This window comes from Lynx canadensis, chromosome B4 (genome assembly GCF_007474595.2).
Source record: "Lynx canadensis isolate LIC74 chromosome B4, mLynCan4.pri.v2, whole genome shotgun sequence".
NCBI classification, from domain to species: Eukaryota; Metazoa; Chordata; class Mammalia; order Carnivora; family Felidae; genus Lynx; species Lynx canadensis.
The window spans coordinates 78,313,094-78,330,735 of record NC_044309.1 but is presented as its reverse complement, the minus strand read 5'-3'; the positions used below and the strand labels follow the sequence as shown (position 1 = coordinate 78,330,735).

General features: G+C 51.2%; 1 protein-coding gene across 2 annotated transcripts; it reads left to right on the top strand.

The window, feature by feature from the left end:
• The first annotated feature begins 10,270 nt into the window (after positions 1-10,270).
• Positions 10,271-17,247, top strand: LOC115518153 (keratin, type II cuticular Hb5). Of its 2 annotated transcripts, none has more exons than XM_030321485.1 (9): positions 10,271-10,690; positions 12,925-13,133; positions 13,719-13,779; positions 13,909-14,004; positions 14,707-14,871; positions 15,133-15,258; positions 15,680-15,900; positions 16,620-16,651; positions 17,054-17,247. In XM_030321485.1, the coding sequence occupies exons 1-9, from the start codon at positions 10,271-10,273 to the stop codon at positions 17,245-17,247; spliced, it is 1,524 nt and encodes a 507-aa protein (XP_030177345.1). The 2 variants fall into 2 exon arrangements, with proteins under 2 accessions (XP_030177345.1, XP_030177346.1); XM_030321486.1 differs by having other exon boundaries at positions 16,620-16,655; positions 17,061-17,247.
• The last annotated feature ends 395 nt before the right edge of the window (positions 17,248-17,642 follow it).

Genomic DNA, 17,642 nt, shown 5'->3' with positions numbered 1-17,642 from the left:
AAAACCCAGGAGGTCGGAGAAAGCACGCCCAGTTTGGGGATCTCACTGGGGCTGAATATAGCATAGCCTGCAAGGGACAGCACAGGTGGGGGCAGGAGGCAGCCCAGGTGCGCTCTCACCTTGAGAGTCCTCCTTCTCAGAGAGCAGGAAGCACACCCTTCATCTTTATAGATACTGCCTTGCCCACTCCTCAGACAACAACCTGAGAACTTGCATGTTGTTCTGCTCACAGCTGAAGGCCTATCTGTCCCTGGACTCACCAGCCACCCACCCTCCTGCTTGCAGGAGCTCCATACCACCTCCACACCGGTAGGCATTTCCAGAGACACTGGAGACACATTGCAGGAGTAGGACTTTCCTTCCATTGAGCTCTCTCAACAGCTTCTCTACTGCCAGATTCCTGCACCCAGACAGCTGCTGTAATGTCAGCCTCCCACAATGCACAGCAGCAGCACCCAGCAGCCAGGAGCTTCCCTGGCACCCTTCGTGGGAAGTTTCATAGCCAGTGCCCCCTGCAGAACACCTCTTCCTAAAAAGCTTTCCCCAGCACCCTAGAGGGTAGATTTCTCCTAAGTTCTGGATGGGAGATTTCCAGCAAGTTCCATTGATGTGGCATCTCAGTGACTTCCCTGGAATCCAGTGAGCAGTGGCTGTGCCCTCTCCAATGAGACCAGGAGCTCAATAATGGTTTTTCCTCGGGGCCCTAGAGGTAGTGACTGTCCCTTACATCTGTCATTCCATACTTTCTAGAGTTCTCTGGACTTCTTACTAGCCACTCTCTCATGACTCCAGTCCTAATATTATCTATATTAAGCTTCCCCTGTTCAAGTTGCTGTGCAGTATTATCCCCCTATTGGACCCTGACTAACACATGCCCCTTGGACAGCATGGCTTCCAATCTCTAAGACCAGACAGCAAGCCAACATGGGGACTCCTCAGGCTCCAGTCATTAGTTTCGTCTCTTCTCTTTCTATCCTACCCCATAGGTGATCTCACCCAGTCAGTGTTATGGCTTTAAATGTCATCCATAGGTCAATGACTCCTGAGTTTATATCTCCAGTCCACACCTCCCATTAACTACAGGCTGGTATATAACAGATTGCTTACTGACATCTCCATTTGTGTATCTAATGGGCATCTCAAACTAAACACATCCAAAAACAAGCTCTTCTCCTTCCTTCTTCCCCCTCCATACTGTTCCTTCCATATCAACAGCATCTCCTTTCAGTTGCTTAAGCCAAAAAAACACTTAACAATCATCTTTAAACCGTTTTTTCTATCTTGTATCCCCATATTAAATCCATCAGCAAATCCTGTCCGCTTAATCTTCAAATAATATCCAGAATCCAACTGCTTCTCACCACCTCCATGACTACCACTGAGGTCCAAATCACCACCCTTCTTGCCTGGACTACTGCAGAAACCTCCTATCTGGACCCTCTGTTTCTCTTCTCATCTTCCCTCAGTATGTTCTCAAAAGGCAGCCAAGGTGATCCTGTTAAAACGAAGTTGACTTTCAGTTGCATCCATGATGAAGTAAGCCTATCATAGCCTGTCTCTCCCACTGATAACAACTAAAATCTCTGGATAAAATCCAACACACTAGAGGACTCTGAAAAGTAAATAAAAGCAGGTAGATCATGGCAGGAAGACAAAAGTGAAGAAGCAACCATGTTTTTCTTTCCCTTCTGCCCACATGGCAGGCCCCCGTGGTAAGGCTGTGAGCCATCAGCACAATCAACTATAACTTTAATAGAAATCCCATCTTTCCAGCCAGAGGAAGCAGGAAATGGGGCCACTGTGGACAGGAAAGTATGAAGGGGTAATCTTCAGGTTTTCCTCTTTTCTCTCTTAGGTTTGGCCTGAGAGCAGATTCCAGTCATGAAGCCATGCAGCAGCCATGATATGGCAGCAGAGACTCCAAGAGAAACCTGATATTTCTGGAAGGAGGAGCCGGGAAAACAGACCTCACAGAGGAAGGATTGAGAGAGGAAAGCTGGAGAAGGGGATTCCTCTGTGTGTAAATCCACAACTCGTATAAGTCTTGGGCTCTCCCTTGAGCAACACATGCATGAAGAGACCCAAATACCAAGCCAAAGCCTTGAGAACTGAAGTAAGATTGAAATCATTGCACATGTTTCAGACACACCCCTAAGTGGAACACAGGACAGACACAAGTCAGCAAGCAAAGAAAGGCTTGGAAAATTGGACTAAGTTTGGAACTGCTTCCCGCAGATGGAGAACCTTCAGTCTGCTAAGTAGGCAGATGCCCTACTAAAACAAACAAAACAAAACATAAACTTGTTCAGAGGATTTTAGCAGGACCAAGAGTCTATACATCATAATATTTAAAATGTCCCAGATACAATCTAAAATTTTTTTGATATCAAGGAAGCAGGAAAATGTGACCAAGTTTTAAGGGGTAAAGAAAATCAACAGATGCCAATCCCAAGGTGATACAGATGTTGGCATGATCACACAAAGATTTTAAATTGCTATTATAATGGTGTTTCATTAGATAAAACTAAACACATTTGAAGTGAATTAAAAGGTAGGAAATCTCAGCACAAAATAGAAACTATAAAAACAGAACAAAATGGAAATGTTAGAACAAAAAAAAACACTACATATAAAATTTAAAAACTATTAATGGGCTCTACAACAAAAAGGAGAGGACAAAAGAAAGTCAATAACTTGAAGACAGATCAATAGAAATTATCCAATATGAAAAATAAAGAGAAACAAATATTGAAAAAAATATTTTTAAGTTAGAGAAAAATGAAAAGGGGCTATTCAGCAAGAAGACATAACAATTCTAAATGCAGATGCACCTAATAACAGAGCTTCAAAACACATAAACCACAAACTGATAGAACTGAAAATCAACATGGGCAAATCCACAATCATACTTGATTTAAACACTTTTTTCTCAGTAATCAACAGAACAAGTAGACAGAAAGTCAAGGGGAATACAGAAGACTTGAGCCACACTATCAACGAACCTGACTTAATTGACATTTATAGAACATTCCACCCCAAAACTTAAAAAAAATACACATTCCTCTCAAGTGACAACAGGGAACATCTACCAAAATAGCCCATTTCTGGGCCACAAAACAAATCTTAACAAATTTTAAAAAGCCAAACCATACAAAGCATGTTCTCTAACCATATGCTATTAAATTATAAATCAGTATCAGAAACATCTGGAGTATACCTCCAAATAGTTGAAAATCAAGCAGCACACTTCTAAATAACACAGAGACCAAAAAGGAAGTCACAAGGACAATGAGAAAATATATCCATTGAATGACAATGGACACGGCATATCAAAATTTTAAGATCCGGCTAACCCAGTGCTTTGAGGGAAATTTACCACATTGGATACTTAAGTTAGAATAGAAGTAGGGTCTCAAATCAATTATTTAAGCTTCTGTCTTAAGAAAGTAGGAAAAGAATAGCAACATAAACATAGAGAAAGCAGAAGAAAGGAGATAAGAAAGATAAAAGCAGAAAACAGACATTGAAAAGCAGAAAGACAACGTCATGCAACTGAAAAGCTGGTTCTTTCTGAAGACTGGTAAGATGGGGAAACCCCCAGCCAAACTGAGCAAGGGGCAGGAGAAAGCAGACAAAAATTAGCAATATCGGGAGTGAAAAGAGGGACATCTTTACAGACACTGCAGATATTAAAAGGATAATAAAGGAGTATTACAAACAGCTCTATGCCCATAAATCTGGGAACTTGGAGGAAATGGATTAATTTCTTGAAAAACACAAGTTCCCAAATCTCATTCAAGATGAAATCAATAACCCAAATACAGGGCTGGCTTTATGGGCACGTGTGGTATTGTGATTTATAATAAAAAATAGATATTTGGATTTACCCCTTCCTGGCATGGGGATCCTAAAACCCTTGGAATTTCCCAAGCGAGGAGAGTGATAAAGTTGTCTTTTGTTATGTTAGTAAGGTGACTTTTAGGCTGTACCTAAGGAGAGAGGTTAGTTGCCAGGAGACCAAACCAGTGATTACAGGGTTGAAACTTCCCAGAGTCAGGATAGGGGCTGGAGGTTTAATGGATCAATAGGGGCTGGAGGTTTAATGGATCAATCAGGACGAGGTACTGAAGCCTCCATAAAAACCCAAAAGGACTGGGTTCAGAGAGCTTCCGGGTTGGTGAACGCATGGAGATGTGGGGAGAGTGGCGAAGCCCTGTGCCCTAGCATCTCTTCCATCTGGCTGTTCCTGGGTTGCATCCTTTTATAATAAAACAATAATCTAGTAAGGAAAATGCTTCTCTGACTTCTGTGAGCTGCTCTCGCAAATAGAAGGGATCCAAAGAGGGGGTTGTGGAAGCTTGAATCTATAGTTTAGCAAGGTTGCAGAATGCAAGGTCCAGATACAAAAACCAACTGCCTTTCTATGTCCAGGCAAAGAGCAGTTGGAAATTAAACATTCTTTACGTATCGTTTGCAATAGCACCCCCAAAGTGAAATGTTTCGGTATACATAAGCCTTTACGAAGTATGGGAAGGATCCATCTGTGTGCTGAAAATCACAAAACAACAATGAAAGAAATCAAACATGACAAGTAAATGGACAGAGACGTTCTTCATGAACTGGAAGACTCAATATTGTTAAGAGGTCAATTGTCCCCCAAAAGTCTCCCCCAAGGATCACATAGGGGTCAAACCCGTGGACTCTGGTGTGGGCAGACCCACTATCAGGTGCTCCAGGTACCAGCTGTGTGGCCAGTGGTCCTAAATAATAGGCAGGAATTTTTCATGCTTTAACTCACTTCATTCTCTCAATAACATTATGTGGTAAGTATTTGTATTATTCTCTCTTAAGATTCTTCATGATTATTTGACAGATGACAGAAGCAAGTCCCAGAGAGGCTGAGTAAGTGGTGGACACAAAGGCACTCTGACTCCAGAGCCCATGCCGGTCACCACATAGTTGTTGTGTCAATCTCAATAAGCCTCTTGCCTCGTCTGTAAAGTGGGAAAACATTCCTTCCTTCAAAGAGTCGTTGCAGAGGTGACACACAGTGACAAAACTGAGGGGCTCAGCACCCAGCCTGGCGCACAGTGGGTGCACAGCAAATGGCTACTGTTTTCATGATGGCGGTGGCGGTGGTTCTGGTTTTATGACTAATGGAGAGTAGCTGTGTTCAGCAATTCTGCCAATCCGGTACCAAACATGGGCGGATGCTGAAGTGTCAGCAGACTCTTTTCAGCATCTTCTGGCCAGCCTCTCCCATTCTGCATCTTGGGCTCAGACTCACGGGGCCAGTGGTGGGGGTTTGCTGCCCTCTGCTGGCCACCAACCTTCCAGGAGGCGCTGCACGGGATTTTCCAACTACATTGGCCGAATGCTCTTGTGGGCAGTTTAGAATCTTTTAAAACAATTTTATCCTCCAAAATCGTGCTTGCGACACAAATATTACAACAACGCATAGCATTTTTAACAAAGAAACCCACCCTCTCTCTCACCAGCCCAGCATAGCCCTGTTTACACCATTCTGTGTCTCTGTAAGTCTTTGTTCCCTACAGGCGTTCAAGAAACCACCACCTCACACAGGAAAAAGCCTCGGTGGGCTCTGAACCCTGAGGGCTTCAAACTGGGTGTGCTCCTTGGGGCTGAAAGGCCAGTTCTTCCCACAAGGCTTCATTTTCTGCCAACATTAAATATCTAACATATACAAGGTATCTATTCGCTTACACAGTCAGTCAACAAATATTTACTAAGCACTTGCTATATTCCCAGTGCTGTTCTAAGTGCTTGGGGACCACCAATGAACAAAACAGACAAAGTCTTTGCTCCTGTGCGCTTTTGTTTTCTTGTTTGGGGGAGTAAGAAGAAAGACTGACAATAATCAAACAGAATAAATAAGTCAATTACTGAGTGTTAGAAGGTGTTAAGTGCCATGCAGAAGAAAAAGATCAGAACAAGATAGGCCTGACAAAGAACGTCCTGGGGATGGGAGGCCACAGTTGCCATTTTATAAAGAACCATCGGGGAGCCTCTTTGAAGGCAAGAAAAGACCCACAGGTAACAATGGAGCAAGCCTGAGACTGAGGGAAGAACATTCTGGGCAGAAGGAACAGCCAGTGCAAAGGCCCTGAGTTAATAGTGTTGCAGGCGTGTCCGGGGAGCAGTGGAAGGCCAATGTGGTGGCCAAGAGCGAGATGACGTGAAAAGGGGGACAACAGGGTCAGGCGGTACAGGACCCTGTTGGGCATCCTGAGGACTATGTCTTACTCTGAGCAAAATGGGGAATCACCAAAGCATTTGAACAGAGGAGTGACAGGCTCCAACTTCCTATTTTAAGGGGATCACTCTAGGTGTTGAAAATGGAGTGGAGGGGAGCAGGGCAAGCAGAGAAACCACATGCCAACCTTACCTGTTTGATAAATAAATATATATGTGTATACAGTTACAGAGTTACATACTTATAGCTTTAGATAGCTGTTTTCCTGTTGTGATTTAGGGAAATGGTTCTAGTGCTAAAAAAAAAAAAAGTCAAGAAGGGGGCACCTGGGTGGCTCAGTCGGTTTAAGCATCTGCCTCTTGGTTTCGTCTCAGGTCACGATCTCATGGTTCGTGAATTCCAGCCCCGTGTCAGGCCCTGCGCTGGCAGCTCGGAATCTGCTTAGGATTCTCTCTCTCTCCCTCTCTCTCTCTGCTCTTCCCCCACTTGCACTGTCTCTGTCTCTCTCCAAATAAATAAATAAACTTAAAAAAAATGAGTAAGAGAAAAATTTTCCAAACCATTACTAAGGTCCGATTCTGAAATTAGAGGCCCTATATTAATTGATGAGCTGACCCAGAGTGGCCACAGGCAACAGCAAAGCCACCAGGGAAAGCCACCTGCAGGAAGGTACGTGGATAGGGTTTAGGAAGAAACTACAGGGATTCTTGAAGTTCCTGTAGGGAAGCCTGTGAGAGGGAAGGTGGGCAGGCCTGGGAACAGCTGTACTGACTGCATGGGCCCTGCAGGGCCCTGTCCTGGATGCACTGGGGACAGCACAGTGGGTCATCCAGTTCCTCCCGGCTGCTCAGACCTCACTCCTCTCACCTAGGGTACTGAGTCATGCCCAAGTTTTATAAAAGCCAAAGAAAGTGTCACGGGGCTAGAAAACCCTTAAAGATCGGTGTCCCAGCACCAGGACATGGTGTCGATTCAAAAGTGTGGAGACCAGCAGAGATGATGGGCGATGCCCAACTTGAATGGGCTGTGCGGGCAGTGAGCAAGTTGCCTGGGTCTCCAGGGTGGGGTAAAGCATCTCTCTCACTCAATTAGGTCTCGAAGACTTCCTGGAAGAAGTGACCTCTTAGGAGCATTTCACGTTGCAAGAGAGATGTGGGTTATTAAGTGCACATTCCCGACACTGGGTGTGGCCTTCAAAAGATATGGGAGCAGGCGGGGACAGGACCAAAGAGGGGGATGAATGACAGCACCCAAGACAAATGGGTGTGGAAGGAGATAATTGGAGTTACCTGGGAAGCCCTGGAAACGGCATTTTACAAGCTGTCTGCTGAGACAGGAGGAGAAATCACAGCCTCCCTCTGACTAGTTCACAAAGGCTTCCTGGAAGAGGTGGCCAGCCATTTAGGAACATTCCAGGGAAAGGTGTGACCAGAGAGGAGGCTTGGGAACCTATAGGGCTCAGTGGCAGTAAAAGAGAAGGAGGCCAGTGAAGGGAGGTCGACCCTCACCCCAGAGTTGGTCCCATAAGCAGAGGTGGTCATGGGTAATGAGTAGAACCAGGCATGGGTCTATGGCTTCTCTGTCCCTTTCTTGGTAGAACCAGACAGCAAAGACCCAGGTCCCATGGGTCTACGTAACCCCCCTCCAATCAGGGCAGCTGTGTCAGACTGGCCTGGTGGCTCCAGTCCAAATCACCATGCAGACAGACTTCTCCAGCAGCCCCGACCAGCCCTGGGCTCGGCTGCCAGCTACAGCAATGCAAACTTCGCCCAGTTCCCATGCACACATCCCTATGCCAGGCTGGAGCCTGGCCTCACTCCCGAAACACTCAAGCCCTTGTTCCCCACGTCTCCTGAGTCCCCCAGCATCCCCTTCCCCATCCTCAGTGCCCAGGCCCAATTTGAGGTGGAGGTTTGGGAGGGGTGTGTGTGTGTGTGTGCGTGTGTGTGTGTGTGTGTGTGTGTTGGAGGCATGGGGAGCAGCTGACTCAGGAGCCTCCCTCTGGGACAAAGCCTCCACTCCCTCCTGCCCCCCTGCCCCCATGGAGAGGCAGAAATGGATCTAGGTCCATCCTTTTCAACAAGCTGAAGGAGAGTAGAGGCTTACTAGAGTTGAGAAGAGTTTTGTGGGCTTTCCAAGCTGGCTGAGCAGAAAGTCTACCCACCTTCCACCTCCCACACCTGCCCATCCTCCCTCCCCCTGGCCCCCCACCATGTTCAAAGGGCCCAAACCCTTTTTGGCCTACACACCAGATCCAGGTCTACACAGCAGGCAGTCAGGAGCTTACTGTCCAAGGTGCCAGAATACATCCCTGGACCCAGGACAGCAGCACCCCCACTAAGGGGTGGGAATCAGCCCCTGAACTCCTCTCTCCGCCCCCAGACTCCACCTCCAATTTTTATACTAGTGAAATCAGGTTAAAGGAAACATTAAAAGCAGCCTTGAAAGGGTAAAGAAGTCATAAATGTGCAGAGGAGGTGCAGACCATGGGTGGGGCAGGAAGTACACCCACTCTCTGCTGGGTGCAGGGGTGTGGTAGGGGCATTCCCGATGGGAAGCAAATCTGAAGATCCTTTGGGGCCAGCCGGTAAGGCTGCCTGCTCCTCCCCACCAGCTGCCCAAAGTCTCTCTGCCCTCCTGAAAGAACACATGGGGGGTGTGGAGATAAAGGGCAATCAGCCTGGTCCTGGGTAAAGACTTGCGGCTGGGGGGGGGCGGGCATCTGTGGAGATGAGACCAGGCCCAGGACAGACCTTCAGGCACCTGAGGGAGGATGCAGGCAGTGGCAATGATTGGCTCTGGGAGGCTCCCTGGAGGGGTTGCCCCCCCACCGAGGAAATTCCTCTGCCCTTCTTCTAGAAGCTCCTAACACCTCGGGTGCCTAGCTGACCTCCCTGGGGGCAAAGACCACATCCCCCAGCTTTGTGCTCAATGAACCTTAAAAGAATAGCAATCATTATCCTAATAAGTGGCTCCAGGATAAACAGGAAACAGGGACATTAGGAGGAGCTAGGCTCCACAGCCCCGGGAGCCAGAAATCACGATGTCCTCTGAACAGAAAAAAGCCTCTTTCCTGCCCCCATCTCTAAAGGTTTCTCTAGGGATGACAGTGACAAGATGCGCCCCTCCTCTGGCTGGTAGTCTTGGCAGGAAGAGAGACTCAGAGAACCCGTTTCTTCTTAAAGAGCCAAGAGGAGGTGCCCAAAGCAAGTTCGCAGAAGCCAGGTTATCCCAGGACTGGCTTCTTCCCTCCTTGCCGTCCCTTGGGAGAAAGTGGCTAAGAGGAAACGTTCCCCATTATCCGCAAGTGGCCATTATTGTGGCCACTGAGAGTTGAGTGGTTTGCAAATTGCTGGGTGAGAAGCGAAGGCTCTGAAACAGAGCCTCTGGGCTGGAATCCAGAAGGTTCTAAGAGACCATGTGCTCTAGCACTCTGTCCTGCAGGGAGCATGGTCAAAACGGTCCCACGGATCTGAACCACCTTCCAGGCAATCACGCCTGGGTGGGTTCGACTTGCCCGATCCATCACAGTGATTTACTTGAGAACGTGTCCTCCGTGGAGCCCGGAAGGACAGAGGTAATGCGTTCGCGGGATCTCGCCCCAACTGGGGCCCTAGACCTCCCCCACTTGAGACAGTGGCCACGGCCTCGACCCCAACGCCAGTCACCTCAGACAGTTATGGAGTTCAAATCCGTCTCCAAGTGTGGGTTGGGGCCATCTGAGACTGAGAGAAAATTAATTACTTAATGTACGTAAACGAGCTTTGAAGATGAAAAGTGCAAACACAGTGTCCCTAATAACATCTTCAATACTTTTACGGAGGCCCCGAGTCGCCGCTGAGCTCACCTTTAAGATGAGTCTTTGGGGAGTTGCTGGCAAACTCCCCAAGCCAATAAACAACATAAAATGGCTTTTCACTCCTTTTATGCAGCCAACCCCAGCTCTCCCCACCAATAAAAGGACCAGGGAGGATCAGAGAGGCCAGAGGATCCTAAGCAGCGCACCGAAGACTTCGCTCATTCCCGCGGCACTCAGCCTCTGCTCAGACCCGCACGATGTCCTGCCGCTCCTACCGGATCAGCCCAGGATGTGGGGTCACCAGGACCTTCAGCTCCTGCTCGGCTGTGGCCCCCAAAACTGGCAACCGCTGCTGCATCAGCGCGGCACCCTACCGAGGGGTGTCCTGCTACCGGGGGCTGACGGGCTTCGGCAGCCGCAGCCTCTCCAACCTGGGCTCCTGCGGGCCCCGCATGGCCGTGGGCGGCTTCCGCGCCGGCTCCTGCGGCCGCAGCTTCGGCTACCGCTCCGGCGGCGTGTGCGGGCCCAGCCCGCCCTGCATCACCACCGTGTCGGTCAACGAGAGCCTCCTCACGCCCCTCAACCTGGAGATCGACCCCAATGCTCAGTGCGTGAAGCATGAGGAGAAGGAGCAGATCAAGTGTCTCAACAACCGGTTCGCTGCCTTCATCGACAAGGTCAGTGAGGCCTGGGATGATGATCCAGAGAAGGCCCTGGCCTGCCCTCCCCTCGGGAAGGTCCCCGTGTGTTGGGGAGACAGCATGGAGCCAGGTTTGAGACAGAGGGAGAGAATTGCAGGCCAACATAGGCAAAGGATCGGTTTCTGTCTCTTAATTCCAACAAAGTGCAACCGAGGGCCCGGTGTGGTCCAGAAATGGAGTCTGTGGTCTAAAGTGTGTGTGTGCTTCTGGAGACAAGACAACACAGGAATATCAGAGGTGCCCCTTCAAAACTGGATTGGGCACTGGCTGCTGCAAGAGTGGGAGAAAAGGGGGAGAGTTAAAGAGTAAAAGGCATATGGCTCCCCGCCAGGCAGCTCAGGGGAAGTGGGGGCGGGGGCACGGCTCGCAGCCACGCCACCTCCCTATCTTTGCTCTGCCCCTCGGCAGCGTGAGACCTCGGGCTAGTGACTTGTCTGGATAACAGAACCAGCCTCACGTGCTTGTTGTGAGCATTGATGGGTTCGTGCTTGGAAAACGCTGGCACGTAGTAGGTGCTCAATTAACATTCGCTGTTAGCATTATTCTCCCAGGACGATAGTGGACGAGGGGGTGTGACACTTAACCAGCCAAGGTTGGCACAGCCGCCTTCATGGATGGAGGGCTGGGAATGTGGAAGAGGGGCACCAAGGCTGGTGGGAGGAACCCCACAGATGCCATGAGGCTGCCTCCCAAGAAAGCCACCCATGCGCCTCCCTTTGTGCTGGCCCCTCTGTCCATGCGGACTCACTCTGGCAGAATAGATGGGACCCAGCTCTGGGGTTGGAGTCAGGGGATCTTAGTGAGTTTAGTTCATCCTCAGAATGACCCAGTGGGGTAGGTATTATTATCTCCATTTTGCTTAATGTTTGTTTATTTTGAGAGAGAGAGCATGCTCAGGCAGGGGAGGGACATAGAGGGAGGGAAAGAGAGAGAATCCCAAGCAGGCTCCGCAGTGTCAGCACACAGCCCAACGTGGGGCTCGAGCCCACAAACCATGAGATCATGACCTGAGTTGAAACCAAGAGTCGGACGCTTAAGCAACTGAGCCACGCAGACGCCCCTTCATTTTTTTTTTTAAATATCAAATTGAAGCTGAGACAGTTTAGAGGAGCTGCTTAGGCATACTATGGTGGGGCAGGCAAAGGAGACTCCAGAGACAGCAGACCCCGACTCTCACTTACCTTTGTGGGGCAATGAGCTAGGCATCCCAGTGTCCCCCATCTGTACTAGAAGGGTTATAATATCTGCCCCCCCCCCGAAGGGTTGTGAGAATGGAATGTAATTGATAGATGGGTAGGTAGAGACCGATAGAGATACATACACAGTTGACTCTTGAACAGCACGGGTCGCAACTGAATAGATCCACTTATAAGAGGATTTTTTCTGGTAAATACAGTGCAGTGCTGTAAATGTATTTTCTCTTCCTTGTGATTTTCTTAGTAACGTGTTTTCTCTAGCTTACTTTGTCGGATGAATACAATATTTAATACAGAAACAAAATACAGGTTACTCGACTATTTCCGTTAGCAGTAAGGCTTCCCGTCAAACAGGAGGCTAATAGTAGTTAAGTTTTAGGGGAGTCAAAAGTTATATGCAAATTTTCAACTGTGTGGGGGCGGGGAGGGGAGGTGTCAGTGCCCCTAACCCCTGCGTTGTTCCAGGTCGACTGTAGATATAGACAGGTATGTGCGTGTGTGTGTGTGTGTGTGTGTGTGTGTGTGTGTATCTTAGCATGGGCCCTAGCACCACACACTAAACTTTCAATAAGTGTTGCATAAATTAATAAATGAGGAACTGCTAATTATAGTCATGGTTAAATTAGTTGAGCATTTACCATGTGTCAAAAATGTTCTAAGCACTTTGCATGTATTAACTTGTTCAGTCTTTACAACTCTAAGGGAGGCACTATTATCATCTCTGGTTTAGAAATGAGAAAACAAAGCCCCAAAAGGTTAGACGACCTGCCCACTTAAAGTGGCAGACCTGGACTTGAACCAGACCTCTGGCCTCAAGCCCCAGGGCGCTTTCGCCCACACCCACAGTGCCTCCTGGAGGCCGGGAGCAGGTCCCCTTGAGTCACAGAGACTCAATCCCATGCTTGGCCCTTGGCTGGCCCTGGCTATTCAGTGAGGACCAAGGGCAGAAAGATCGCCAGGGCACCAGGCACCTCCTGGGTTCCCCGAGTCCCATCCTCACACCCTGGGCGGCAGGTGCGCTTCCTGGAGCAGCAGAACAAGCTTCTGGAGACCAAGTGGCAGTTCTACCAGAACCAGCGCTGCTGTGAGAGCAACATGGAGCCCCTGTTCAATGGCTACATCGAGACGCTGAGGCGGGAGGCCGAGTGCGTGGAGGCCGACAGCGGGAGGCTGGCCTCGGAGCTCAACCACGTGCAGGAGGTGCTGGAGGGCTACAAGAAGAAGTGAGTGCGGCCGGGCTGGGGGAACACAGGGAGAGTAGGAAGGCTCCATCCTCAACCTTCTTGAAGCAGCTTAAGAATCCTGCCTGTCTAGCAGCAGGGGCTGCCTGGAACCCGAGGAAGGGACTGTCTGGGGCGGGGCCTGGGTTTCTTCCGATTCTTCGGCCCCACTCTACACCTTGGAGGCCCTGTGGAGCTTAGAGCTGCTTTCACGGGGAGTGAGGAGAGGAAACCCAATGGAGTTCTACAGTTTTCTGTGCTCCTACCCGGCCCAGCTGGCATTATGATGTTCGCTCTGTGTTCTCACTGCCCAGGGCACTGGCTCTCTTTGGCTCTTGGATTCACAGAGGGAACAGAGTACGCATTCCCTGATCTCATCCCAGACACAGCAGGACTGGGATGGATTGAGCCAGGCTGGGACAAGGGTTAGCCCAAGTGAAATAATGCACAAACTAGACCATGGAAAGGAAAAGATAACATTCACAGGGACAATCCCTTTTGGGCCCTGGAAGAGCCTGCCTGGAAGCTGGGATAGTATCCAAGCCCCAACCCCTCAGCTGTGACCCCTCTCTACCCTCCCAAACCCAGGTATGAAGAGGAGGTGGCTCTGAGAGCCACGGCAGAGAACGAGTTCGTGGTTCTGAAGAAGGTGAGGGGGCTGATCATGGGGCAGGGAGGGAGGGGGACCCATCTGGCCAGCCTCCGTCGGGGCACGGTCACCACACTGACCGCAGAGGCCTCCCCCACACACACGCCCTCCCTTTCCCTCCACCACCAGGACGTGGACTGCGCCTACCTGCGGAAATCAGACCTGGAGGCCAATGTGGAGGCGTTGGTGGAGGAGTCTAGCTTCCTGAAGCGCCTCTACGATGAGGTAAGGGGGCCCCTACCGACCAGCCAGGGCAGGTAGAGGGGAGGTGGGGGACCTGAGAAAGAGGGGAGACAGTGCACCGTGTGCACGTGTTTTCCCGATGTGGGTGATGTAAGCCCGAGAAAACATGCACACACATCCGAGAGAGCCACGTTGCACGGCTGTGACAGACACGGGTATGTATGTACCCAGGGAGAGCCTGGCACGCGTGTTTCAGGGCCGAGGAGAGTGTGTGCGTGCTTGGGCTTCTCCACATCTGTGGAGTTGTTGTGTGCCCGCGTGCTGGTCTGGGGGTGTGTCAGTCTGTACGTGGATATGAAAGTACATATGTGAGGGTGGCGGTCAGGGTGGGTCTCCGGTTAGAGAGAGGGTCTTAATGAATGGACAGATCACTGGTCTCGGCATTCAAACCCCAGCTACCCAGCTGGGTGACTTTGAGTCAGGTCTTTTCCACATGCTGGGCTTCAGTTTTCCCATTTGTTAAGTCAGGGGCTGTCCCCAGCTCCTCTTTGGGGCCCCTCCCAGCTTTCTTGTTTTATGACGTACCTGTGTGTGAATGAAGGGGGGAAAGGGAAGCACGTGGAGCAGGAGTCATGCAACATGCATGACCAGTGCCCCCTCCAGAGAGTGGACACTGCCCCTAGGGGTGGAGCCCATGGCCCAGACCAAGCACCAGACCCAAACGCATTGACTGTTGGCCCCCAGGAGCTCCAGGTTCTCCATGCCCACATCTCAGACACCTCGGTCATCGTCAAGATGGACAACAGCCGGGACCTGAACATGGACTGCGTTGTGGCCGAGATCAAGGCTCAGTACGACGACATCGCCAGCCGCAGCCGGGCTGAGGCCGAGTCCTGGTACCGCAGCAAGGTGAGGGGCAGAGGACACCTGCCTTCTGGACGTGACAGTGGGCAGGTTGCCAGATATATATTAAAGAAGGCCTCTGTTGTCTGGGGATTTTGATTTGTAGGGATGGTAAGAGGACAGACATCTCTCAGTTTGGATGGCAGAGCAGGGCTGCCATGTATAGTTGCACAGGCTGAGCACTGTACAACCTACCAACCATCTGTGGTGTCTGAATGGGTGGGAACCTCCATCCTGAGCCTCAGGAGCACCTCTGCTTCCCCCCAGTGCGAGGAGATGAAGGCCACGGTGATCCGGCACGGGGAGACCCTGCGCCGCACCAAGGAGGAGATGAACGAGCTGAACCGCATGATCCAGAGGCTGACCGCTGAGATCGAGAATGCCAAGTGTCAGGTATGGTACGAGAGGGTTGGGGGGGTGGGGTGAGGGGGTGTAGATCACAGTCTGCACAGGCAGACTGCAGCACCAGGCACCTTGCCCCCAGGAGGGCAAAAGCCTGGCACAAATGAGGCCTCACAGCGTGCCTGTGAGGAAGCAGGGACCCAACCAAATCACACGGCACTTGAAGCGGGAGAAGCCATATCACTGATGTCACCCCCCCTCCCCTTGGCCACTCAGCAACCACCACCAGGGAGAGAAGGTGAAAGCTCCCATCTCCTTCCTCATGTCCAAGGTCTCATTAAATACCTGGTCGTACGTAGTTAGCCTAACTTCTCTCTGGACCCTGCTCTCCTTGCCCCCGCTCCCTCAGTCCAGGTGAGCCGAGCTGCGCCTTCTCTGTCTCATCCTTGCCCTCACATCTCCTTCCTCATAGCGGGCCAAGCTGGAGGCCGCCGTGGCCGAGGCAGAGCAGCAGGGCGAGGCGGCCCTGAGCGACGCCCGCTGCAAGCTGGCCGAGCTGGAGGCCGCCCTGCAGAAGGCCAAGCAGGACATGGCCTGCCTGCTCAAGGAGTACCAGGAGGTGATGAACTCCAAGCTGGGCCTGGACATCGAGATCGCCACCTACAGGCGGCTGCTGGAGGGCGAGGAACACAGGTAGGGCTAAGGAGGATCTGGCCCATAGGAGGCCCTGGTCCCCTGGGAGGGGGCTTCCCTCAGCCCAAGTGTGAGCTACATCTCTACCCACTGCTAGGACAGCTCAAGCTTTGAGAATAGTCATAATTTATCAGACACTTACTATGCGTCGGCCTGTGCTAAGTGCCCCTTGTAATCTTCACAATCCAATGAGGTAGGTGTCACTTTTCACATCCAAAGACGAGGAAATAAGGCTCAGCGTGCAGTGACTTCCTCGTGGCCACAGGTAATAAGTGCAAGAGGCAGGACGTGTGGCCAAGTCACGTGCCTCTCAAACCCAATTTTTCCAGAAGCTTCCTACACGGGGCTCGGGCACCATAAGGACAATGCACTCCGTATGTACTAGCTCTTCACTGGCACAAAGCCCTTCCACACACACTGCTGCATCTGATTGGACTCTCCTTCCTGTGAGCCTGACCAGCACTAAGGGTGCGGGGTCGCTCAGACTGGCGGCAGCCGGCAGAGTTCATCATGGCGCCCACCTCTGCTGGAAATCAGAAGGCCTTGTCTCTGTGCTCAGAGAACGGTTAGAGAGAGAAGGTGATTGCGAAACGCAGACTGTGGGGAGCCCTCCCTGCCTCTCGGGGGGGCAGGATCCGGACACAGGAGGGCCTTCTCTGTCCCTGCCTCAAGGACTCCAGCTCCGTGTCCAGAACTCACCGAGTTTTCTTTCCCCACAGGCTGTGTGAAGGTGTGGGCTCCGTGAATGTCTGTAAGTATCTGCTTGAACATCCTCCAAAAAAATGGCTTTGTGAACGGGCAAAGCTGAACCTGGAATGCTTTCCCGACAGGGAGGGGGTTGTCTCTTCCTCGGGCTCCTCACTAGGGAGCTCCTCCGGAGTTAAGGATGGACGCATTGAGCGCCCTCAACTGGTGGCGATGTGAACTGCAGGCCATGGAAATAGGGCCAGGCAGCTTTGCCCCTCTGGGTGGGGGTCCTTGCTTCCTCCCTGTCCCAGCCCCCTAGAAGGACTGAGATGCTGAGAGGAGCCGGACCTCAGTCATTAACCAGTAAACTTCTTTCTGGAGGAGGAAGCTCCTGCTATGCGGAAGTCCCTTCGTTGGTGAGGTCAGGGCAGGCCACTCACTCTCTGTGTCCCCTCTGTCCCCACAGGCGTCAGCAGCTCCCGTGGCGGAGTCTCCTGCGGGGGCCTCACATGCAGCACCACCCCGGGGCGCCATATTGCCTCTGGCCCCGTGGCCACCGGAGGCAGCATCACGGTGATGGCGCCCGACTCCTGTGCCCCCTGCCAGCCCCGCTCCGCCAGCTTCAGCTGCGGGAGCAGCCGGTCTGTCCGCTTTGCGTAGAGTCCCCGGCCGCCTGCGTTCTCTTCCCCGGAGCGCGGGATGGTGTGTGAATGGAAATCGTGTGCTTGCTTCCGGAATCTTCCACATGTTCCTACAGAGGGAAAGACCCTCGGCCGCGCTCTGCCACCTGCTCGTTTTAGGGAGTTGTTTCCTGGTTCTCCTCCGGCCTTCAGTTAGAGAGTCATTCCCAGCCCTTCCCATACCTCCAATCTGATTCCAAAATACCCCGGGGCCAAACCACCCGTATTATTCTCCGACCTCTATGGGACACTACCAATCACCCAGGGTGGCTGGACTTCATGGGAGCTTGACCTTCCCCTGAGACAAGGAGTGAGCCTAACATCCAGCCAAGTGTCCCACAACCTGAGAATCTGAGACCAAGTTCTCCCTCCCAG

Bases quoted from the DNA above. Each gene is read 5' to 3' on its own strand.
- LOC115518153 (XM_030321485.1), top strand. From the start codon at position 10,271: ATGTCCTGCCGCTCCTACCGGATCAGCCCAGGATGTGGGGTCACCAGG. The intron at 15,901-16,619 runs GTAGGGCTAAGG...CTTTCCCCACAG, and splicing joins CTGGAGGGCGAGGAACACAG to GCTGTGTGAAGGTGTGGGCT. The intron at 16,652-17,053 runs GTAAGTATCTGC...CTGTCCCCACAG, and splicing joins TGTGGGCTCCGTGAATGTCT to GCGTCAGCAGCTCCCGTGGC.